Here is a 25,809-nt window from a genome sequence, read left to right as displayed (position 1 = left end):
AGTGGGTGTGTGTTCTTGAATTTGTCATTTTGAGATCCAGATGTCAACAACCAGGAAAAAAACTGAAAACTGAGATGTTTTTAATTTTTTTTACATTTCTAAAAGTCATTACTCAGAAATAAGATTAGATTTAAGATTAAGTAAAGAGCCGTGTGGTTGTCACATTTATGTGTGCGCGGCTGATAGCACGTGAAAGTGTGAGGTCAGGAGGGGTCCATGTGTATAGATTTCATTGCCTGAAGGTTGAAGGAGACCCTTAATCCCCCGCACTGTAGTTGGGAGGCAAAGGGATGACGTTATACTTCGAGATGAAGTGTGAGAGTTTGTGCACGGAGGTGATGTAAATGGCTGCGCTAAAGGTCCAGAGACCCTTCCGGTGCCTCTTAGGGCTGATGGGAAACACAGGCAAGGACGCATCTCAGGGACAGAGGGGAGGGAAAGAAGAAAAAAGAATCTCTTGTGAAAAAAGACACACTCCAAACAATGGAAACTTCACCGTGCCAATTTTTTTTTTTTAATCCTTCGTTTTGTTTTTTGTTTTTTCCCCCGGTACCTCAGAACTCAGTTCATTGTAGCACTGTTATTTTAAAAAAGTGAACAGGAGCCAAAACTCAGCGCTGTTCACTGACTGCACGAGTCATGAGCAGAGGAAAAAAAAGGGGGGAAAGAGTTCAGAGATGAGACAAAAAAACAGAACAGAAACTCAAATCAAAGCCTGAGGTGTGTTTCACTCTGTAGCTGCTTTAGCTGCTCTGCACTGTTTAATATTTAAACCTGTTTTTTTCCAGCTGTTCTCAATACTGAAAAATGAACTGACTGTGAGTGAGTAACAGCTTCATGAACAAGATGAAAATGCCAGACCAACAGGACACTCAGCAAGTCAGTGCTATTCTCAGAGAGGAGCTCTTAAGCATAAAGTTAAAGACTTGACAATAAATCCTAGCCTATAAGGGCAAGAAGTTATCAACTAGAACAAAAAAGCTGCTTACAATAAAAATTTGTGCAAGGAGAGTTTGTAACAGCAGTAGAGCCTTTTTAAAGAACACAGCAGTGATACAATGATGTGCAACCCCACTGCCAAGACCTGCTGGCACATGGATATTCCCATTCTAACTGCTTTAATTGGGGCTCCGGGGTTTTATAACAGCCTGCATGTGGTTTGCAAATCTTAACAACAACAAATATGCATTCATAATAAAAAGTGCCCAGTTAATAAAGAAAGAAAGAAAAGCACCTGCTGCATGAGAGTCACATCAGCCTTTACCTACTCTCAGTCATCTAAGCACTCTGCTGGTAGCACCCTGCACACACATATCCGGACCTTAATAACTACTTCACACACTCACTGACATGTTAGGTTCTGACCCCAGCTGACCTCCACCGGCCTCTAAGCCTCCTGATGTGAGGTCAGGGGTTAAGGGTGACAGCAGAGAGCGTCAGGTCAGCTCACACACACACACACACACACACACACACACACACACACACACACACACACACACACACACACACACACAGGTCAGACTTGGACAGACTCTCAGGCAGCCTCTGTTTGTCTTTCACTCAATAAATGGTCTCATGGTGTCTCACTCTGCATCCAAACAGAGCATCTAAGTTGTCTTTCTAACTCTGTTTAGCACATATGCACACACAGACACACACAGACCCTACAACAACACTGGCCTATTTAAGATTTTGTCGAAATCGTGAAGATTTACCATCCTGATCTCCATAAAAGCTGCCAACAGCAATTCTCTATAATGTAACGCTGGCAGTGGGAAGGCATCAGGTTTATTCACCAGGCACTCGCTTGTAGGTGAAATCATGACAACATGAAAACTTTCTAAAGCCTCAAAGTGTTTTGAAAAGCCAGCCTGCCTCAAAGTGTTTTTCCTCTAAAAACCCCAAAAAGCTGGCACTGGCAGAAAATTAAACAGAGTGCATAACAGAAACAAAGTTTCTAGTAAACAAATACCCTTCCTGGAGGGTTTGTAATAGCTTATTTCCGAAACTGTTGAAGGAGGATGAAGGGATTTGTGAGATACGAGGGTGATGAAAAGCCCGATAGTTCTGATGGAAGTGAGGATTTAAAAGCCCTCGATGAATGAGTCAGAAAGGCCTGGCAGTCTTAATGCTGATGTCTGAAGACACTGAATGTGACAGAAAAGGGGAGAGATATCTGAATCTAAGTGATGAAATTAGACACTTTAATGTGTGTCTGAAATACTAAACACCTCAGACCTGGAACCAAAGGATTCCACTTTTGCTCATCAGAGGCATATATTTTCTAATCAGTGATTTTTATCTCAGCCTCGTAGCTATACTTTCTTTCTTGTCACCTCATCAAACCCACAGGTAAGTACTTTCTAGGAAGTTTGTGAGTCAGTGCAAATATCCATCAAAATGCATGAAGTCTAGAAAAGTTATGTTTAAACAATCTAGAAAGTCTGTACGTGCAAAAAAATAACAGGTTACTAGGCAAAGAAAGCAGGAAAAGGATTTTTTCAATACATTAAATTCAGTTTATAAAGCCTTTATAAAGCATGCATGGTAGGGTCAATAGTTTATGAAGAAAAAGGGGAGAAATATGGCACACAGTGGTGACAGCACCTCAGCAGCTCAGTATGTGTGTTTGCTGATACCTGGATGTGCTTCTTGATCTGGTGAGTGCTTTGCTGATGACGAGTGAAGGAGCTGACTGTCGTCTCTGCGCCAGGGTCTTCATCTTCTGCACAGTCAGAGAGAGAGAGGTGGGTCAGAGACATTACTTTGCGTCACTGTTTTCGGTTTGGTACAACACGCAATGGTTACAGAGACGGAAGGCAAAGTACACAGTCAGCACTGCTCTGAGCTGGCTGTTTAGCTGTGGTCGATGCAGGAAATACAGGACTCACAGAGAAGGGAAGAAAGCGACTAATAGGAGAAGTGACGGCAGTTAAAAAGGAGGGAAAAGAGGAAACGAGCGAGATGGAGGCAGACAGAAAAATAAGCGACAGCGAGACAGAAAAGATGGCCGGAGCTGGGAAATATATCATCGGCGTGTGATGTTTATGATGGTTCACATATTCCCACTGTGGCACGATAAATGGTGCGCTCACTCACAGAAGTATGACAGGCATCTTTATGTCCGCCACAGCTATTTCATTTAAACCTACAGCATGCCAAAACCTTGTTAGCTCACAATACCTCCCCCTCCTCCTCCCCCACGACGTACACTACAGTGATTCAATCAGAGGAAGGCAAGAAATAATTAAAGTAGCGACCCAAATTAAATAAGACTCGGATTCCTGGAATCTTTTTGGAGTTACTTAAGGGTGACATTCCTCTCTTAACAAACTCCTGTTAGTAATAGAGGTCAGAGTTGCTACAGCCCAGCCCAACATGCTGTGAGTTATTGGACATTTGGAAAAAGGAAAGAAGCATCAGCTTCAATGTGCTTATTTTCTTTTTTTTTTTAAAAAAGGAACAATAATTCACAGTGACACGTCTTGCCTGAGATGAATATCTGACACCTACAAATTAGTTGAATTGACTTGATGGTTTTGTGGAAACCCTTTAAATCGGGTTTGGTTTTTCCATTAGTTTTGTGTACGGTAAGTTTGATAATTCAGTTCGTTTCCACGCAGATTTTCAAACGCACCAGCGACGTTGGTGACAGGTGTCATCTCGTTGTTCTGCCGTGGTGACTGACACGAGGCAGGACACCCTGAAGCCTCAAGTCTTAAATTATGCAGCCTGTGTGCTAAAGCCAAAGAGGAAGTCTGCACTGTAAAGCTGCAGGACAAGTACACATTATGTGCCTGTCATGCCTGTCACGTACAATTCAAGAAAGCACATTCTCACAGAAATATCCGAGAGGAAAAAACAAGTCCTACTCAAAGAGATGCATGTGGAAACTCTATTTTCATGAGCATTTTCTCACTCGGTGAGGCTCTGGCTGACAGATTGCATTTCTCACAACTTCCTAAGGCTGAGCAGAGCCCAGTGTGTCGCAGACAGGCCAAAGAGCAGCAATTGCTCAGAGAAGGGAAAGAGAAGAGAGGGGTTGGGGTGGGCTACAGCAACATCATTTGTAAATCCATAACACTATTTTTCACTATAAAATTCCAGGCCTGGAAAGTGGTGAAATACTTAGAAAGCACCAGTGTACTGTGCAGAAGTAACTAGTGGAGATCATATGAGTACATATTATATTTGCCAACCATCACGCACATCCTGTTAACCTATGGTCAACTTTTCTAACCCAGTTGTTGCTTTCAGGAGGCATTGCGGCACTTTTATGTTCACACTTAGCGCTCACATCCTCCCATGCTGAAAGCTACAGTTACTTGCTTTAAACAGGCGTGAGGAGGGGGCGCTACGCGTTCGTTCAGCAGCCGCTGGGAATCGTCTGCTCTATCAGCGACGAAGATCTGGAGGGAAATATTTACATGAAATAATTGTAATGCATAGCCCTCGATTTACAGCACAGGCGGTAATGTGGAATGACACGCAAAATTGTGTTTATTTTTCCCCTCTTCTGTTTAAATACTCTATGCTCTCAGTGAAGAGAAGCCACGCAACTAACCGAAGCGCAACATCCATGCCCGTGTTGCCTGTGAAATTAACAAATAATCGCTCTTTATATATTTTTTCTGTTGTTTGGCTTCAGCCATACTTTCTGCACTAAGCATGAAAAAACAAAGTAATGACCCGTTTTGTTTTTCAAGAGTTTTTCTTGGGTAAAAAGTTCAACTTTTTATAGAATAATAATAATAATAATAAATCACAAGTTGGAAAGACCAGAATCCAGTCCTCTGGTTTTGCTTTTCTTTTTTCCACACTTAAGATTACACTATTGCACGTGCACAGGGTGGATCCACACAAGTCTTCAAGGACAAACCTTGATCAAGCCTGTGAAAAACTGTGATCACATAAACGCTCATACTATGTACAATCACAATGACATGGACGAGGAACAGTCAAGCGTCTTAATTCAGATCCTCTAGACGTGCTGCGCAGCACACAGATGAGGGTTTAAAGACTGATTTTTAAAAATACATTTAAAAAAGACACATATCAGAAAATAACACAATGAACAAGCCAGGAACAGAAACGTGCGTTCGGTCTTTTAACTCACTCTTGCAGATACTGCTCTGTGTCTTACATCTCATATTGTCATTCAAAAGTAAAAGAAGACCCACAACAAGCGCACCCGATGCGCAAAAACGCGCACACGTGAACAGAAAGTGCGTCTAGATAACGTTACATTACTTCAGATGTACCTTTTTGCTGTCGGGAAGCGCCTTGCTCTCTCCCGTCAGAGAGTCGGACCTGTTCTGTCCCATGGTCCCCTGCTGCGGTGACATGATTTCCATCAAGGCTGTATAAATCCACGGGTCCGAGCGCACCCACGGTATATTCCCATGATACGTAAGTAAGTCCAAAAGTTTATCCGGCGGAGAAGGGAGAGCGAGCCAGAAACGAATCCATGATGGAGAGGTCTGATCTGAAGTATGAAAAGAGGTGACTGCTCTCTTCTGTCTGTGTGTCTCTCTCTGAGCGCTGTTTGCTCTGAGCGCAGCGGTTACGGTGTACTTCAGCTCACTCTGAACTTCAAAGTTAAAGACAATGAGGTACACAGCTTCCGTCCGTGCTTTTCAAAATAAAGTCACTTTTCAGCCCATCCAAAGATATCACGAGACATTTTTGTAAATCAAAAACAAAACTATAACATATATATATATATACAAGTTGATATAAAAATAACAACAGCAGTGGTGAGTGGTGAATATTGCAGTGTTTGTTCAAATTAGAAATTCAGTGAGCGTAGACTAGTTGAAGAACAGCTCGATGTCTGTGGAGAGAAAACAGCTTCCGGAAGCCTGAAAGTGGTTTAATAAATTCCAAAGCAGAGGCGGACTGCCCGCTGGAAGCACCGGGATATTTCCCGGCAGCTAAAGGGTCATTTGGCCTACCGTCAACAGTCAGCTCGACTGTAAAATAAACAAGTAAGATTCTCAGTGGGTTCTCAGAATCCACACATCAAGCCACTCTGCTCTGGCAGATAAACTCTGGAAGCAGTGCGCACAAGACGCGCACAAGGGCGCATGTGCAGAGTCCAGACAAGGCAGGCAACATTTGATAATATTTCAGCTCCCTAAAGCATAGGTGTCAAACTCTGGCCCGCAGCCTAATTACATTTGGCCCGCGAAGCCATACCAAATTACTATTAGAGCTGGCCTACTGGTATTATACAGCTAATATATATATTGTTTAGTATTAAGCTTTGCTTGCTCCATATTCAGTTTTTCAGCAAAACTTGTTTGAGTCCATAAGAAAAGATTCATTCTTATATCTAGAGGAAGATATTTTTTTTTTCCAATAAATATTAGTGTTAGCCCGCAACTTTGTTCCAGTTTTGAATTTTGGCCCACTGTGTATTTGAGTTTGACACCCCTGCCCTAAAGTAAACGATTGTCACAAGGAAAAGCAAAGATTAACGAGAGAAAGGAAGAATTCGTTCATTTTCAGGAAACATGTGTGAGCAGTTTTGTGTAATACTTCAATCTAAGATAGTTAAACTTACTTTGCGTCTCACTCTATGAAAAGGTGTCTAAATAATGACTTTTTTGGGCACAGTTATGCTTACAGACTCCACTTTCCTATAGAAACAAGACAAATGCAATAAACATTAAACATTAAAATATGAATATAACTGGTCTGAGAGGCCTGGAACAGAATCAGAAGAGTAGCCTGAATAATTGTTTCAGTCCACCGGTGACTCCAACATCACTGATGACTGGTTGATGTAAAAGGAACAAATTTGTGGCAGAAGCAAGTATGCATTTGTGAGAGAGGGTGGATGTCAGTGACAACACTGAAAACACTATGATGGCACCAGGATGCTAAAAATTATGATTATGTAAATTATTACTTGCAATGTCCCTTCCACAGACACACGTCAGTAAAAACAAAATAAAAGAATCTTGTTTCAAGCATTTGAATTGACTTCAGTGCAGTTTTTGTATTGCAACAAAAACTGATGTCAAATGAAGACTTTCTATCTAATTATTATAAGTTGTTCATATGAGTGCCAAATTTGGCCCTTTTATTTTGAAGACTGCCCGTCATGGCCTAATCTTCATGTTTTGACCCAGTTCTGTTGCTAAAATCATGCTTTAGTTTCACTCTTAAACCGCCCGTGTATATATGCATGTGAGTGTGTTTTCATTTGAAGCGCCCTCCGTGTTTTCTTTGGCAGTCGGTGCCATATAGAGGACGCCTGTTTCTGCAGTACAGTAATGCAGTTTACAGAGGATCCAGTTCAGGTGTAAGAATGTACTTCCAGGGCCAATAATAATAATAACTGATGAGGAGGAATCTCCACAGTATTTTTTTTTTTTTTTAACACAGGCATGACGCTTGACTCATTTGAATTTTAGCTGCAGCTACAGTAAACCTCAGTGGGATACCTTCCTCTGTGGATTGAGAGTGTTTACTTTTAAAAGTCTGAAGGCAATCAAAAAGCACCCAACACCACTGAAGCTAAACTGATTTATTGAGTCTGTGAACTGAATTTTAAGCTCTTGCACATGTCCACTGGTTTCACGGTTAGGACTTACATATACAGGAGAAACCAGGGAGTATAAAATCAACAGCAACATGAGTGTGACCTGATATAAATGATATCTGAATACATCTGTATTTTTGTGCCACTGCGGTGTGTTTCAAAGCTTTAAAAAGCGTTTGGCTCACCTGGAAGAACATGTAGGTACCAAGTCGTCTTTCTTTCTCTTCTTTGCCTTGCTGTCTATGAAATTCCAAAGCTAAAGAACAATAACGGCCCACTGTAGACCATTGTCTCTCCTGCACAAATGTAAAGGTATGCAGTGATTGTTCCATCTTATCTGTCCTGTGAAAAGTGGCATGCATCGAATGATAAGAACACATTGATAGTGTTTGACCATCCTCTTTGATCACGTCACGAGCTACGTGAGACAGCAGCCGGGGAACCTGGATTCTGTCTAGAGAAAATAGCTTGATGCACAAAATGCTGCATTCCTTTATTCTGCCACTAAATCAATGCTTTTATTCCAGAACAGAGTGCGGCCAAGTCATATTTGTCCCTGAACCTAAACTGCACTTTGTGCACTCTATTTTTTAGGGGTTAAATGACTGCCTTTGCTTCCTGCTGTTTGGAGGGACCCAAAGCAAAAAACAAACAAAACAAAGAAAAAAAAACACCAAAAAAAGAAAGAAAAAGGAAACAAAAAGAAAAAAAGTTAGACTAAATTGAGGGTGTGTCAGAAATGTGGTTGGAAACACCAATGGTTGACCATGACTGCCTCTGCACTGCACTGCACTGCTTTTTCTTTTACCACCTAAATGTTCCACTTTAGATTGCACCAATAAAAAGTGTGCTTTGGATTTTGTTTTTGGTAACCATGGCAAAGCAATACATTTCTGCACGGTAGCTCAAAAAGCACACTTTTAATTCGTGCCAGAAATCCAAATTGGGTCACGAATCTCTGTGTCAGACGGCAGCCCCAAACTCCAACCAAGCTGAACCAAGTTTGCCCAAATGGCTTCAGGTCAGAAGAAACAACTGGGAGCTTAATCTGCTCTAGGGATTCTGTCCTGGCATGAAACACAGACCTTCAATACGTGTCCTTGAGAATTTCATCTGACGTTTTCTTTGAAGTGTGGGAAGAGGGAATGTCTCTGTCACACCCAGGAAGCTGGGCTATTGAAAACCTGAAGGCGAGGAGAGTATTGACTTGGACAACAAACAGTAGATTCCTGAGAGAGACAGTGAGCTGGAGAGAGTCCAGGGTTTTGACAGGAGCTGTTTATGAAAGATTCATTCATGTCTTTGGAGGGTTATGGTGTTAGGCTTTCACTTTGCATTTTAAACACATAGCAGAGTGTCTATTTAAAGAGCTCACTTACAAACACACATATTCGTGTACGGGGAGGGGTTGATGACAGGCTCTAGTGGATAAACGGATAGACGGATTCAGGGACAGATAGATGTGTGTTAGATGACGGAGACACTTCAGGCAGACAGGGAGTAACTGTGACCCAAAACGGCATCCACCACCGTAGCCTCGACCGCCACTGCAGCAGCCACTGTCGCTGCTGCTACTTTAAAAAGCCAGACTTCCACGTGGCTGGAATCTTTCTTGAATAATCAATTATTAGTGAAAAGGAAAGTTTTCACAAAAATCTATTCAGTTATGTGAGAAACTAAGTAAAACCTTACAGCTTCTATAGGAATTAAGAGGGTAAGTAGCAGCCAAGTGCAGCAAATCAAATTCGCTCAGTTAACTGATTACCAGTAGGTGTGAGCACCGCTATAAAAGCAGAAATGTTGACAGTTTGTTGCTCTGGAACATTTAGGTGTGACTTAAAAGATTGTGCATTGCTCATAGAAATTGTAAAAACAAAAAACATAAGAGCTACAGCTCAGACTCTGCAGACCTCATTTAGCATGTGAAGTGTTAAAGTTAATAATAGTACAATTAAAAAAATACTGAACAAGTATGGCTTGTTTGAAAGGGTTGTCAGCACAAAACCTCTTCTCTCTAAACAGAACATAGTAGCACAGCTTACTGTAGGTCTGCAAAGTTGCACCTGATCAAACCAAAGGACTTCAGGAACAATGTCCTTTGGACAGACGAGACCAAAGTGACGAATTTTGATGATAATGTGCAGCATGACGTTTGGTGAAAACCGAATACAGCATATCAGCACAGAGACCTCAAAACACGTGGTAAAAAGGGTGATGAGTTGGGTTTGTTTTGCAGCCACAGGACCTTGGGCACCTTGCAGTCGTGACTGACCATGAACTCCTCTGTATGCCAAAGTTTTCTAGAGTCAAATGTGAGGCCATCTGTCCTAAAAAGCTAATGCTTGGCTGATACTGGGTCATGCAACACAAACACAGCAGTAAATCTACAACAGAATAGCTGAAAAAATAAGGAATCAAAGTGTTGCAATTGTCCAATCAAAGTCCCGACGTAACCTGATTAAAATGTTGTGGTTGGACCTTAAGAGAGCTGTGCGTTAATGAATACCCACAAACCTCAATGAACTGAAGCAACAATGTTAAGAACAATGGGCCAAAATTCCTCCACATTGATGTTTGAGGGACTGATAAAGAGTGATACAGAAAACAAATATTTCTAATTATTAGTACTAAAGTTGGTACTATGGGCCGGCTGTAGCTCTGGAAGGAGAACAGGTTATCTATCAGTCAGAGGGTCAGTGGCTCAACCCGCGGATACTCCAGTCTGTATTTCATAGTATTAGTAGTAGTTAGGCAAGAAACGGCTTCATTTATGCAGGGAAAATATTGTTCATGGAACAAGAATAAATTTTGCCAGGACACTGGATTCAAACCATTTAAATCAAATGCTTTGCACACCCAGCATTTTCCATAAGGCATGTTTCTTTGTTACAACACTCTTGGTGTTTGGCCTTTTCGTGTTCCTGCTAATATGTATATTAAGTGTTTGAAAAAGAAAATTGTGCTCTCTTTTTTCAGATGAGGACAGGCACGAAGAATTTAAAACCCCTAACTCTATTCTGATTAAACCTTTACGGGGGAATTCCTAATATGTTTATAGTGAAAGCTCATCTACAGCTGAAAGTGAAAGCTAGTTTTCATTTCCACTGTTTGGGTTTTCCCATACTGAGCCCATCATCTGTTTACTCCTATGGGATTTAACCATCCAGTCTTTAAAGCCTCTGAGACCAATATCAGGATTAGTTTCAGAGAAAGAGAAGGCAAGAAATTTTAGCATCTCTCTTTACCATAGTCAGCGTGTCTCTGTGCCTCTCGGTTTGTCTAAACACTGTGGCGTGGGGAGGCCGAGGCATATCAGACCTCGGAGACATGTGGAGGAGACAGACGGAGGCGGCCTGGGCGAAACAGACTGTGACAAAGCCTGCGGTGAGAGAGTGAGTCAGGTGGAGGAGAGCGAAGAAAGACGTCTAAACAATATTGTGTTGGAGATGGAAATTGTGGGTTAGCTGGCAACTGTTTCTAACAGATCTGTCTCAAGTGGTGCGCCATTTTCAGGGCTGATTTTAAGCTTTTTTAAATTACATAACAGTCAGGTCTCAATCACGTTAAGGCCACTTTAAAGCAGACTATGCCCCACAAGTTGTACACCAAAAGGCTGTTTGTTTTCTTTGTTTCAGGCCAAACTGAGAACTTCCTTTGGTTTTCTATTAGCCTGTTTACTAGATAAAAGACAGGGTTTTTTAATCATAGCACTTTCACATTACGGCACAAAATTAGCTGTTTTTTAGGACAGTATTTAGTATATATATCCAGCCTATAATCCTGGAGAAATTGTTCTAAAAGTTACTTATGCTTTCTATAATTATCTTGTGTGTTGTGGTTCATACGTCACATTTCTTCTCGTTTGGAGTAAAGCTGTTATGCTCAGTTCTGCCACATGCGTATGTTCAAGGGCTCTACCAGAGTAAAATTCACAGTAACTGACCTTGATGTAGATCCTCAGTTCACACTCCATCCACTGTCTTAAACATATTGTTTCAGCTCTCGGATTGGCTGCCTCTTGCGAATGAAAGGTTGGTCCAGCAGGTGGGTGGAGCTGCCAAGTTCACAACCTGAAGCCTAATATTTTGTTGGTCCCCCTTTTACTGCCAGAACAGCCCCGACCCATCGAGACATGGACTCCACTAGGCCCCTGAAGGCATGTTGTGTGTATCAGACTAGGCCACCTTCTCCCATTGCTCTCTGCTCCAGTTCTGATGCTCACTTTTCTATTGTTGGTGCTTTTGGCAATGGACAGGGGTCAGGATGAGCACCCTGACTGATCTGCAGCTATGCATCCTTACATGCAATTGAACCCTTTGTCAAACATGCTCCAATCCTTATACGTGCCTGTTTTTCCTGCTTCCAACACACCAACTTTAAGAATAAAATGTTCATTTGTTTCCTAAAACCTCTGTCAGTGCGCCCCAGGGTGGCTGTGGCTACAATGTAGCTTGCCATCACCAGTGTGTGAATGTGTGTGTGAATGGGTGGATGACTGGATATGTAAAGCGCTTTGGGGTCCTTAGGGACTAGTAAAGCGCTATATAAATACAGGCCATTTACCATTTACCATTTAAAACATCCCACCAACCAACAGGTGTCATGATAAGAGAATAAGATTTATTCATGTCACCTGTCAGTAGTCAAAATGCTATCTCTGATCGGTGTATAGCTTCAAAAACAGAAGTTGCTCAACTTTATTTATACGTTATTACATACATTCCCTGTGTAGGCACCTCTTAAACTGTTTTTCCCCTTCTAAAGCCACATTAATGTAAAAATCTACATGCTGCTAATGGAGAGATGCCAAACCCATTGTTTTTGTAACAGTGAAAATAAAGATCTATTCTGTTCTATTCTACTCTATTCTTTATTAATGAAAAGAGGAAGAGTTTAACTAATCTAGTAGAGGTATGGTGAGTGCTGTAGAGAGACTGTGGAAGCAGCCATTTATAAAAAAATTGTCTGTTGTCTAAAACGTTGCTGTCTGAGAAAAACAGACAGACAGACAGACTGTCATTCACTCAGTCAGAGATACTGAGACTGAAATCAGAGAAACAGACGGTCTAAGCCTGGCTGCTGGCCTGCTACATCTGCTCTCTAGTTAGGTGCGCGCACACACACACACACACACACACACACACACACACACACACACACACACACACACACACACACACACACACACACACACACCCTCCTGCCTTCAAACCCTCTAGCCCTTGTAATCTGATTAGCACAGTATCCCTACAGAGTGAAAGATGCTACTGATGCACTGAAGGTTTGTGCTTTATAGTTGTTGTGACGGACTCTCTGTCACTATATCACTCGCTTAGTTTGCAGTGTGCATTGCATCCAGTATCTTAACAATACGAAATATATCAAGCTAAACTCAGATCCAGAACAAAGAAGCCATTTAGAATACATTACGCTTTAATTTAATTCCGTTTATTTTCCGCAATTTGGACTCATTTAGCTTTTGAGACTTGGCTCATAATCAGGGATTCCTTTTTCCTGCGTATATGGGAGAGTGTGCACATGTTTTGCTTACATGTGTTTACGCGTGCTCGCCCACAGATATCTTAAGGATGCAGCAACACGGGTTAGGTTATTTAATCAGAACTCAGAACTTGTGCGTGGTGCAGATTCAACCACACCACATTTCTGTGTTACAGAGCCAGAGATCCTCTGTGCACTGGCGCTGTGGATCAGCCAATGTGGTACTGGGATGTTGTGGCACACGTGCGCCTATCCCTGGATATCCCCCGTTTCTATAAAATCAAGTATTAAGGGGCACTATCTATGTGCACCTGTGTCTTAAAGTCAGCTAATTTAAGTAAGTTGGTGTGGCTTCATCACATTCCTCCAAACTTAGAAAAGGCGCGTCTCCAGGGTGTGAGTGACATTCTCTAGTGTGAGCTATTCGAGGTATGCAGCTGTTTCAGATGAAGCCTACCTGAAAATTTGCACGTTGCGCTGCACCCCACCCATCTGCTGCTCCTAGCATCTCGAAAATTCTCGCTCTGGAGAACGCAAACTATAGCCTCAAAACGCTGGTGAATTTTTAAAACCCGCTTTCTATTGAATGATGGATAAAATCGGAACGGATTACAACACGCATTGTGCTGTCAGAGGCGCACACAGAACTGCTTTTATAGGTACCGAGTCTCCAGCATCGCCGATATCGATACCGACACTGATGTGTTTTTAACGTATAGAGGTAGCTCATGTAGGGGACAGCAGAGTGCCGTAATTTATGAGGTGAATCATTCTGAACACATTTTAATGACTATTAAATCACATTGATTTTTTATGTCCACAATAATGACTTAACACAAGAAATACACCTTTCAGCTTTTCATGTATTTGAAAAAAACTGTCGCTTTTGTGTGTCTGTCTCTAAAGCATCACTGGTCAGTGCCTGCTGTATAAATGTGACAGGGGCTATAAAAAAAAACGCAGATGTGTCGATCAGTACAAAAAGGTTCAGACACTTTTCATTGTGAATGATTGAGTTATATTTGTTCATTAACCCCTGGGGGGTCTTAGAAAAATGCATACACTATCGGACCTAGAGCCACAAATCGACCCAAGACCCTCCAGGGGTTAAAGAAATAAAATAATTTAACACAATTTGTGGATGACATGCTAAAATTAGAGGATAAAAAAATATGATTGTGTCCTATTGTGCTGGTATAGCTCTGATACCAATACCTGCATGGATATTAATACTATGGATATTTGGATCAATCCACACACCTCTAATTCACTGTTCTCTTCAGTTTTATGTGCTTTACACATTATTTTTTCAATTAAATTGCAGCTTCAGGATACCACCTGTAGGCAGTGAATGATCAGTTTTGGCTAAAATGCCAAAGAAATCAAAAAATCACCTTTTTCCAGATGTTTATAGCACTGTTTAATTTGAGTGTTTTACATACCTGCAGCATCAGGCACCAGCAGAACCTTTCCACAGGCTTCTCCAAAGTAGGAGAGTTGTGCACATTTACGCCCGCAGTCTGGGTCAAAGATTAAATATTTATAAATTATACTGAACTTGGAGAACTTTTGATCCTCACTTGAGACAGCCTGTCCTCTGCACACATTTCACAGTGTAATATAAAAATGTCTGATGGTTATACTGAAGCTTCCAAAGTGTTGATTAATCCATAGAGTGGAAAACCTGAAAGCGTACTGTTCTTATTATTCCAGGATCGCTGCAAATTCATGGTCTGCACAGTTTGATACACACCAGTAATACAACCAATAACACTTTAATCATACATGTTTAATAAAAATATTAGCTCTATCAATTACTGCTCTTCCACTCTTAAAGTAATGAAACCATTGCACTTACTCAGCAGTCTGTTTCGGAAGCACATACTGGAGCTACAGGCTCAGATCCCTGCAGGCTGACCCTCACGACCCCATCCACTGAGCAATGACATCTTCAAACAAAGGTAATCTTTTAACTGCACTTTGCAGCCATATTCTTCCATAAACAGTGAAAAAATGCTTCAGTGTAAAATCCATATCTGATTCTTTTCTTTCTCAGTCAAGAAAAGGAAAAGGAGTTACTTCAGAATTGTTGATACAATATATCACGAAGCTGCCAGGAAATGTTGCATCTATTTTTGGCAGTTTCTGACTGTAATGTTTTGAAACTTTGTCATCTAAACAACACGGGAAACATCACTTCAACATGTCTTTTTTTAGTATTTTTTTAGGGAAAAATGTAGGAACAAATCCCTCCGGGAAATGACTATGACGGGTATGCGCAGAGGTCACCCTTAAATCAGCTGAGCAGCATATTTTCCCAAAGTAAACACGATCACGTTTGACCCGTTTGCACAGCAACACAAAGAAAGGATAATGTACAATCAAAGACAGCAGATAGGATTCTGGATAATTCCTAAAATGTGAACTGTTTAAGTAAAAACGTGGTCATGTTTACCCCCGTAAGTTATGGCACTCCCGAAATATGAGAGCCTAAAGCAAGAATTGCACTCAAGCAGTTTGACCTTGGTGCAGAGGATCAGCTGGCCAGAGATAATGTGCATGAGATAATTCAGTGCACGACTTTTTCAGGTTGCTGCACGTTTTCTTAAAACCTGTATATGACGAGTGGATTGCCAGTAAAGAGCAAGCAGAACAACTTTTTGGGCAGATCTGCTGGAAAACAGCATGTACAAGCACGTGTCTTTGTCCATGTCAGAATTGTCCAGAACTTGATGTCAAACCCTATTTGCTAGTTATTCTTGAGCCTGAGGGTCTCTGTGCCACTGAAAATGTATTATCTTTGCATGCTAGACTATGGATAGTTAGATAGTTAACTTGGGTTACCACCCGTTCTTATTCTACCAGCTAGAATTGCAGTCAGTCTGCCCCACCCCCTGCAAGCCAACACTGTCGCTCATCAGGCATTTAATATCTGTTCCCATCCGGTCCATCAGCTGAGCCCTCTCAGCAGGACTTGAAGTGCTGACCCCATCAGCCCTTCCAGCGACTTGTCTGACAGCTTGATGAGGTGGAGCGAATAATACAAACTCATTGGAAAATCTCTCTCACTTCAGTATAATAGCTCCTCTGGTCACATTTGAGTGTTAACAGCAATTTGTGTCATTTCCTTTTTAATCTGACAACTTTGCTGTATTTCAGTTCTCCATCCACATTGTTTTAATGCAGCGGCTGTGTGTTCTGTTTATGCAGAAACTATACAACACTATACACACTGCAGGTATCCATCATTTCCTTCCACTTCTAACGATTTTAATTGTCATCTGATATGCTTTAATTGAGTTAATAACAACAACAATAGACGGGAAACTTTCCTGAACTGGTACCCAGCTAGATACTAATTTGCATAAAAGATCTGAGCATCTTCTTTTGAAGGGCAGTGAACAGTGCTGACTCACATTAGATTGTGAATAATGTGTCTGGAAGCTCAGCCGGGAGACAGGAGGAGACAGAGAGTCACTCAGGGATTCATAACACTGGTTGCTCTCTCCTGGAGGAGTCAGACAGGCAGCAGAGAAGGAAGCGCTAATCAATCAGACACTTTCAACTGTGTTTATGTACACTTCACTCAGCAGCCTCATCCTTTTATCACCAGAGGCGTATGTGTGTGTGTGTGTGTGTGTGTGTGTGTGTGTGTGTGTGTGTGTGTGTGTGTGTGTGTGTGTGTGTGTGTGTGTGTGTGTGTGTGTGAGATTGTAAAGTCCGTCTCCCAGAGTTTGGATGGATTTGTGCACATTGCTTGTGTGTGAGAGTCACGTCAATCAGCGCATGCTTTCACAGCATAAGCCAGGATCAGTGTGTGAGCCCCTATCACTACCAGCCGAGTCTTATCAGCCTCGGCAGGGGTTAAAGGTCAGGAGGTCAAAGTCTGCATTCCTATGTCCAGGATCCTAAACTCATAATGAAAAATGAAATCGGAGGAGGGTTCCTCTGGGCCTTGAAAGTTTCACATTTACGGACAGTTAAGTGTTCCCCAGAGGAAAATTTAACAGACTGAGTTTCCTTTTGAGGTTGAGGAACATCAGGTCAAAGGTCACTGGAAAACAGCAAAAGACTGTGTGCTGAATATGAATGTGAATCAGGGCTTATGTAAGTGCTAATCAGTCACTGGTTGAAGAATTGAAATCTTCACCTTGGAAAGTGTCGATAAGGTATTAACTGAAGTATTGTAGCTACAGTAAGATTACAGTGTTATATTTATGATATAGACTTGCTAATAGGTTATACGGCATAACTAGACTAATCCAGTAATGTGTTAGCAAGATTTTCAAATTAGCATTATCTGAAAAGTATCTAATGAAATAAATGGCCTGGCCTGTATTTATATAGCACTTTACTAGTCCCTAAGGACCCCAAAGCGCTTTACATATCCAGTCATCCACCCATTCACACACACATTCACACACTGGTGATGGCAAGCTACATTGTAGCCACAGCTGCCCTGGGGCGCACTGACAGAGGCGAGGCTGCCGGACACTGGCGCCACCGGGCCCTCTGACCACCACCATGGTCAAGTACACAAAGAAAGTGCCATATTTTTCTCCAAGTTGCAGTGGATTATAAGTATTATAAAATATAAACTCACTGCAAACAATGCAAGGTAGATCCCTTAAAGCTATCAGGGAATGGCTGATAATAAGCTTCTTATTTGAAATCCAGTATACACTTTTGTTCTTTCTCATGTGATGTAAAAAGGTGAATTTTGATAAACCAGATTTGTCATCATTAACAATTTCAGCATCTCATTTTTGTTTGCTAGTTTTAGCTTATAGCTAATTAGCTATTAGCTAATTAGCTGTTAGCTAAATCTGCACCTTTTCTCGTAGGAGATTAATGTTTTGTTATGGCTGTAAATTGTTCCTGTCAAATAAATTTGAATTGAAATTAAATGGAAATGAAGTGCAGGATTGAGTTTTCTTTTTCATCTCTTTTGTTATGTGCTTTATTAAATAATACAAAAGAACAGCACACTGCCAAGACCCTGCCAAACCCTCAGCCAGACAATTTACACTAAAGTGCAGAATAGACAGAGCACTTTTATAATAGTTTGTATGTGTGGAAAACAATTTGACTGGACAGAGAAGGAACGGCTCCGTAGATCTCTGTTGGAATTTGATGGGATTTCACCCCAGTGTGGCTTCACTAACCCTGCAATAACCAGCAAAGCAAGGCCTGGATTTTATTAAAAGGCACGATTGTGTGTGTGTGTGTGGTTGTGTGTGCATTTCTTAATTAGACTAGATGGCACGCCTTGGCTATGCAATGCCAGAAATAAACCAGGATCAGGACCAGAATTATAATGTTGAACTTTTTCCAGTTTCCAGCCACAATTAACCCGCCCTAATTTAAGAGCACTCTTCAAACACACACACACACACACACACACACACACACACACACACACACACACACACACTATGCAGACAGATGCTTATTAGTCACATGCTAACTTACACACAATCACAAAAATGTGTTGGTTGGACTTTGACAGACACACGGAGCTTTCTCCCTTCTGCTTGCAGGGAACGCCTGTTGCTATTTTTAAGCGGGCAGCGGAGCTGCTGCGAGCCACAAGCACTGGAATAGCTTCTTGCTGCACATTCAGTCATGTGCTCTGTCAAAACAAAGCCTGAGAGAAACGTGTGCATGTGGCCAGGATCCCACTGTAGATAGAACTCTGGACTGATCCCTGAAACACAACCACCCCACTGTATCAACATCTGTTGGAATATACAGAGTTTTATGTCTGTGAAGGTTCTCAGTCATCCAGGTCATCGTAGTCAAAGGAGCTTGCAAAGAAAAGCGTCTGGACTTCTTTAAGTTACTTGAAGACGTTTCACCTCTCATCCGAGAAGCTTCTTCAGTTCTAAGGTCAAATGGTGGAGAGTCCCAGATATAAACCTAGTGGGAGTTTCCCCCCACAGAGGGACAAAAGGACCCCCTGATGATCCTCTAATCGCCTGAGCCAAGGTGTGAAACTGGGTGTGGGTCCCAATCAGCCATCTGCTTCTGTCTGTGATAATTTATTAATCCGTATGGCAGATTCTGTGGCTGTGATGAGGTCCACTATGGGCAACTGTTGTGGAGAAATGGCAAAATTGAGTCCTTTGGCTAATACTCTCTTTTCAGGTTCAGTGAGAATCCTGTCTGAAAAGTTCTTAACCCATTTCTCCTGACTGACTTCAGGTGTGTTTTCTTCTCTGGGTTGTGTAGGTTCAGGATGAGGAGTGTGTGTTTTTGGAAGCAAGGTGTGAAATTTCCTGCGTTGTCTTTCTTTTCCATTAGAGTGTTGGGCACAGAATCTGCCATACGGATTAATAAATTATCACAGACAGAAGCAGAGCAAATCAGGATGAAAGTCTCAGCCACGCTCTCCAGTGCCAAAGTCCCTCCATCCAACCTCACAATACAGGAAAAGAAGGCCGTCGCTTCCCTGAGCAAAGACCACAACATCACTGTTTTACCAGCTGATAAGACCTGACATGGGCTGCCCACATTCAGGTCCAGACCAAAAAGGCTAGGCAGCGCCTGTATCACCTACGACAACTGAGGAAGTTCAGGGTCTCTCCAAAGATCCTCAGGATTTTCTATACAGGCGCTGTGGAGAGCATCCTCACACAGAACATGACATCGTGGTTTGGGAACAGCTGTGTGAAGGACCAAAAAGCTCTCCAGAGAGTGATCCGTACAGCAGAACGCTGCTGCAGGATTGCTCTCCCCCCGCTTCAGGACACCTACACCAGGAGATGCCGGACTAGAGCAGCGCAGATACTGAAGGACCCGTCCCATCCTGGCAACAAACTGTTCCAACTTCTGCAATCTGGTAGAAGGTTCCGCATCTTCCGGGCAAGGACAGAGAGACTCAAGAGGAGCTTCTATCCCCAAGCCATCCGTGCTCTAAACACACACACCCACCCTCTCACATCATCTATAATTGACTGAATCAGGACTCTTCCAGACACTAAACCAAGGCACAATGTACATGTCATGATCCTGGGTCCTTTTGACCCAGCGTTTTGTGTTTTCTCTTCGCGATTTTGGTTCTGTTCTCTAATTGGTGTTTACCCTGTTCCCCCCCGTGTGTTCCTGTTTTATTGTGAAGGTCTGCGTCTTATGTGAGTGTTTTCAGTTTGCCTCCCTGGTCTCGTCATGTTAATCACTCCCAGCTGTGTCTCCCACCTGTGTGTAATCTCCCTGTGTTCTGAGTGTATTTAAGTTGTATTTTCTGTCTTAGTAATTGTTAACTCAAAAGACACGACGTCGTACTCTCATTCACAGCGCTTTATTCGTTCCGCCATTTTACATACGGACCACAACAACAACACTTCGCGGGCAACCGTACTCTCGCGATAAAACAGAAAATAACAAGTTAATCTCCCTCTTTCTTAAAAAAATAAAATAAGAGTATAAACACACCCCTGTAAACATTTGTATACATATATGTATATATTTATATAAACAAAAAAAACATTTCAAAAGTGCTTTGCTTTACTTAAAGCATACTATCATTGCACACAATAAACAATGGTACATTTGAATGCAAAGACAACTTTGTAGACAAAGGATTACAGTATCCAGAGTCCTTCATCTAGCGCCTTTAGAAGGGTTAAAGGTGAAACTCCCTTTTTCGTCAGACAATCAGCAAGTTGAGATTTTGAATCTGACCAACAAACCTGTCTGATTTTCTTGCCTTGTATGAGCTCTTTAATGCTGCTCATTTCTAGCCCCAGTCTCTTCTCTGTAACCTGCTTAGTAGACTTGAGTGCATCAAACAAGGAATGATTATCAGTTACACAGATCAAAGGAAGAGCGTTTAGACCAGTGTTACCAGTTGTAAGCTCAGAAAAAAGTGTTGCCAGGAAGACTGCACTGTCTATTCCATCTGACATGGCAAGAGTTTCTCCTGCCAGTGTACTTCTGACCACGCGCCTGATTTTTTTAGACTGCCAGAAGAGAGGACAAAACTTTCCTCCTTTACCCATAAGGACGATTAATGCCCCTCCTTGAGTACCGCCATCAGGAAGGTTGCCAAATGAAGCATCACTGAAAACAACCAATGCCAGATCCTCACTGTTACCCAAGTGCTGAAACTTAAGAGTCACTTTCTCTGCCTTAAGTTTACGGATAATTTTGTTCACTTCATGAATAGACTGTACAGTTGCATCTTTGATATTAGATCCAAGGCTACATGTGTCAAACATAACATCAGGCCTTGTTTGTTTGGCAACCCACAAAATCTGTCTTATTTTTGACCTGAGTTGCTCACGTTCTGTTTCACTTAAGGAAGCCTCCCTCTGTACAGCCCGTGCTGCTTGTAGCTGAACCGGTTGTAGGTTGTCAATGTAAAGTTGTTGATGCACCTCTATTACATCATTAACTGTACAAATGTCCATACCAACATAAGAAAAGCTGTCATGTTCTTCACGGCCCACAAGGAAGGTAGATTTCAGTACAGGAATGATATGAGTTGCAAAGTGACTTGAACCAGCCCAAAGGAAATCATCAACGTGACATGCAAGCACTCCTGTAACCTCAGATTGTTCATTCTGCCAATAGAACACTGCAGGATCAACCTGTGATATTTTACCACCAGTTTTGAGCATAATGTCTTTGACCTTATTGTACCAATAAAGTGAAGCATCTGCAAGTCCATAAACACACTTTTTCAGTTTCCATAGAACATTGTCCTTGCCAGCTTCAGGTGGGGGACGAAGATAGATGTCTCTTGACAGTTCCATTCCCTGCAAGAAGGCAGATTTAATGTCCATTGAATTTACTCTCCACTTGTTTTGACATATCACAGCTAGCACCAGTCTGAGGGACTCAGACGCACATGTTGGAGAGTCTTTCTGTAGTTCTTTAGTATTTACCTCTTCAAACCCCCGTGCCACAAGTCGAGCCTTTGGGACAACACCATTAGTAGTTTCTTTGAGTGTACAGACCCATCTAGTAGACACACATTTTTGACCCAGGTCTTTCACTTCATCAAACACACCATTACTTTGCCAGCTCTCAATCTCCTGCTGCTTAGCAGAATCAAAGGAAATATCTTTTGTTATGAGTACATCTGCATCTCTGTTTTCAGCTTCAGTGCAAAGACCATCAACAAGTGACATGTCTACAGCTTTCTTTTCACCTTCACTACCATCATGCTCAAGATATTGCACATTGTACCAGTTTTTGTATTGCCCTTTTGCTTTTCCCGCTCTGCCTAGCACTCTGGCTGTGTGTTGAACACCGTTGTCTCTGTTGGTAAAAGCAATCAGCTGTCCTGATCTTAACTTTACATTTGCAGAGACATGATCAGTGGGTGTAGAGGGCTCATTTGCAGTTTGTGTGACAGACATGTTTTCTGTAGTGTGTGTGACAGACATGTTTTCTGTAGTGTTAGTTTCTCTGTCAATAGTGATGTCTTCTTCCTCACTAATACTCTGTTCCCCATCGGGTGTGTCAGTGTCATCATTTTCAACTGCGTCTTTGTTGTCATCATCAGTAGTACTGTGTGGTATTTGTTTATCTCCAGTCTGTGAATCCACTTTAGTCAATCTTGACTGGTGTACTCTTACAAGAGTCCCCCCATGTCTTACAAATACAACAGTTCCATCCTGCCCAATAACTACACCTGGACCCTTCCACTCTGTACAGTCGACTCGTTTGTAGTATACTTTATCTCCTGCCTCATATTTGTCATCTGTAGGCCTAAGTTGTTTGCGTAGTGCTCTCCTGATCCTTTCTGAACACTCTGCCTCAGTAAATGCTTTTCTGGAAGCATGTAATGCTGAGATATGTTCAGCTACTCTTGCACTTACAGTTGTGCCCTCTAAGGCAGGTGGCTTATCCATCAACACAGAAGGAAGGTTGGGGTTTTGGCCAAACACAAGTTGATGTGGACTATAACCATGTACATTAAGCATACTGTTTTTGGCCATAAGGGCCCAGTCTAGCGCAGTGTGCCAGTCACATCCTCGTTCCTTTTTTACCTTCAGGAGGATTTCTGTAAGTGTCATGTTATGTCTCTCCAGTAGTCCGTTGCTCCAGGGACTATACCCCGCCGTTGTTTTTACCTCAATGTTGAAGTTTTCAGCCATGTCCCGAATGTCTGTGTTGTTGAACTCTCCGCCGTTGTCTGTGTAGAGCCGTCTGGGGGCACCGTGAATGCTTATCCAGGTGTGAATGAAGGAGTTGACGATCTCTGCAGCTTTCTTTGTCTTTACGATGCTGCCGGCACTGAAGCGTGTGAAGTGGTCGATGATGTGAAGGTACCACACATTGGGCTCCAGCTCATGTAGATCCATCGCTACTGTCTCATTATACTCAGAAGCCAGGGGTAGACCAACAGCAGGTCTCGGCTTGGTTTTGCAATATTTCTGACAAATGTCACAGTTACGAACTATCTCTTGTAGAATAACTGCACATTGTTTATCTGTATTGCCAGAGCTTTGGATGAGCCTCAATAACCTCTCTGCAGATGCATGACCAAACTGCTTATGAAGTTTCACAAGGACTTTCTGTTTCTATTTTGTAGACATTTCAGCAGTTACCATGAGAACTTCATTTTCATTGCAGCTTTCTGTAGTATTTTCATCTCTAATGTCCACACAATAGTGTCCCGAACTAGTGAGCTCTAGGGGTTATAACGCTGTTCAAAGTCTATAATGTAGTCTGCCATGGACACGCTGTGGTTCTTTGCAATGGAGTCAAAACACGAGTAGGCTTCATAAGCGCGGTCTTTCTCTTCTCTCTGAAACACCGCGTCAAGTTTTGCAAGTAGTATTTCCATACCGTCATCTTTGTCTAAATCTTCCGCAGGTATCTCCATGGCCTGTTTCTTTTTATCCAGCTCCGTAACCCGTCTCCAGATATTGACTTCATTCTTCCAGCATTCGTATGGCCTGGCTTCATCAAGCTTTGGTGGTACTTTGTAATTGGAAACCATCCTCTGCTACCAATGTTAACTCAAAAGACACGACGTCGTACTCTCATTCACAGCGCTTTATTCGTTCCGCCATTTTACATACGGACCACAACAACAACACTTCGCGGGCAACCGTACTCTCGCGATAAAACAGAAAATAACAAGTTAACAGTAATCGCTGGTTCGTCTGTGTTGTTTCCCCTCGGTCTCCCTGCGTCTCTTCTTGTGTATTTCCCCGGACCTCCCTGCATCCTCGTTTCTGAGCTGCCGCCTTTTGGGTCCTTTTCTACTACTCCACACGGCTTGCCCCGCAAACCGTGACAGAACGAACCAGCCACCATGGACCCAGCGGCAGTCAATCCATCCGAGGAGCTCCAGGATGACATCGGCTACAATGTGGAGATCCTCCTCGGGCTGTGGCTGGAGAATCCTCCGTACGAGCTTCGCCGCGCCGTGGAAGGTCGGCTACAACGTCTCTTTTCCGGCTACTGAATTCACTTCCTCCGACCATACAGGCTTTTCTCCGGCACACACCTCACCTTCTCTCAGCCACTCCTGCCTCGCTGCCCGACTCGCCGGATGTGATCTTGCCCGGCCCGTCGGAGCCGTCTGCGGGGAGGAAACGCCGATCGCGCCGCAAGCGCGCCACCCCACAGCCGGACGTTCGGGCTTCTAAATCGCCGGCTGTGGTGAGTGAGGACTCTTTTTCATTTTCAGACTGCATGACTGTTCATTCAGGGGCTGCGTTTTGTGTGGCGGATGTCAACGCGAGCTGCTTATCGCCTGTGCAGCTACCGGCAGCTCAGTTAGCTCCCCCGCAGCCACTCTCAGCTCGGTTAGCTCCCCCGCAGCCACTCTCAGCTCGGTTAGCTCCCCCGCAGCCATTCTCAGCTCGGTTAGCTCCCCCGCAGCCAGTGCTACTCTCAGCTCAGTCTCCTGTGCCTCCTTCAGCTCAGTCTCCTGTGCCTCCTTCAGCTCAGTCTCCTGTGCCTCCTTCAGCTCAGTCTCCTGTGCCCCCTTCAGCTCAGTCTCCTGTGCCCCCTTCAGCTCAGGCCCCAGTAGCTCCAGTGCCGCCTGTAGCGCAGGCCCCAGTAGCTCCAGTGCCCCCGCTACCCGTAGCTCTGGCTCCAGCAGTACCGGTTCCACTCATTCACTCCATGCAGGGAGGAAATTTAAGGTCCAGTCAGGGAGTTTCTCGCGCTTTAGCTGCTTCAGGCACCGTTCTGCACTCCAGGGCTTCCCCAGAGGCTAGGTCTCAGTCCCCAGCTGATTCTGGACCCCTGAAGATTAAGCAGCCCTCAGAGAACAACTCCGTGTCAGTGCTGTCTGAGCAGGGCCAGTGCTCAGCACAGCACCCATTGCCTTCATGTCTGCCAGAGGACTCCATGCCTGCTGGCTTTGTGATGGCTTCTGCTGGAGGGTCCAAGGGGCCCGTCCAGCCTTCGTCTCGTGTCTCCGCTGGAGGGTCCGAGGGACTGCTCCGGCCTTTGTTTCCTGTTTCCGCTGGAGGGTCTGAGGGACCGCTCCGGCCTTTGTTTCCTGTTTCCGCTGGAGGGTCTGAGGGACCGCTCCGACCTTTGTTTCCTGTTTCCGCTGGAGGGTCTGAGGGACCGCTCCGGCCGTTGTCTCCAGTCTCCGCTGGGGGGCCCGAGGAGCCCGTTCAGCCACCTGTCTCAGCTGGAGGGCCCGAGGAGCCCGTCCAGCCACCTGCTGCAGCATCATCATCATTAGCCTCGTCTGGTCCAGCCTCAGAGCCTTCAGCCTCGCCTGGTCCAGCTTCATCCGAGTCTTCGTCCTCGCCTGGTCCAGCCTCATCCGAGTCTTC

The 25,809-nt window shown here is 43.3% G+C and overlaps 1 protein-coding gene across 1 annotated transcript in view; it reads right to left on the bottom strand.

The window, feature by feature from the left end:
* The window catches only part of arhgap20 (Rho GTPase activating protein 20), a 31,493-nt gene extending 25,929 nt beyond the window's left edge, over nt 1-5,564 (bottom strand). The window contains exons 1-2 of the mRNA XM_082507350.1: nt 5,265-5,564; nt 2,643-2,728 (exon numbers count right to left, since the gene is read on the bottom strand). Coding sequence (XP_082363476.1) covers nt 2,643-2,728; nt 5,265-5,357 — 179 coding nt within the window. The 5' untranslated portion in view covers nt 5,358-5,564. The remainder of the gene's footprint in view (nt 1-2,642; nt 2,729-5,264) is intronic.
* Nucleotides 5,565-25,809: the final 20,245 nt, after the last annotated feature.

Source organism: Aulonocara stuartgranti (genome assembly GCF_965226115.1).
Source record: "Aulonocara stuartgranti genome assembly, chromosome: 16".
NCBI lineage: Eukaryota > Metazoa > Chordata > Actinopteri > Cichliformes > Cichlidae > Aulonocara > Aulonocara stuartgranti.
Note: the sequence above shows the minus strand (reverse complement) of the source record. Positions and strands in the feature narration are given on the sequence as shown.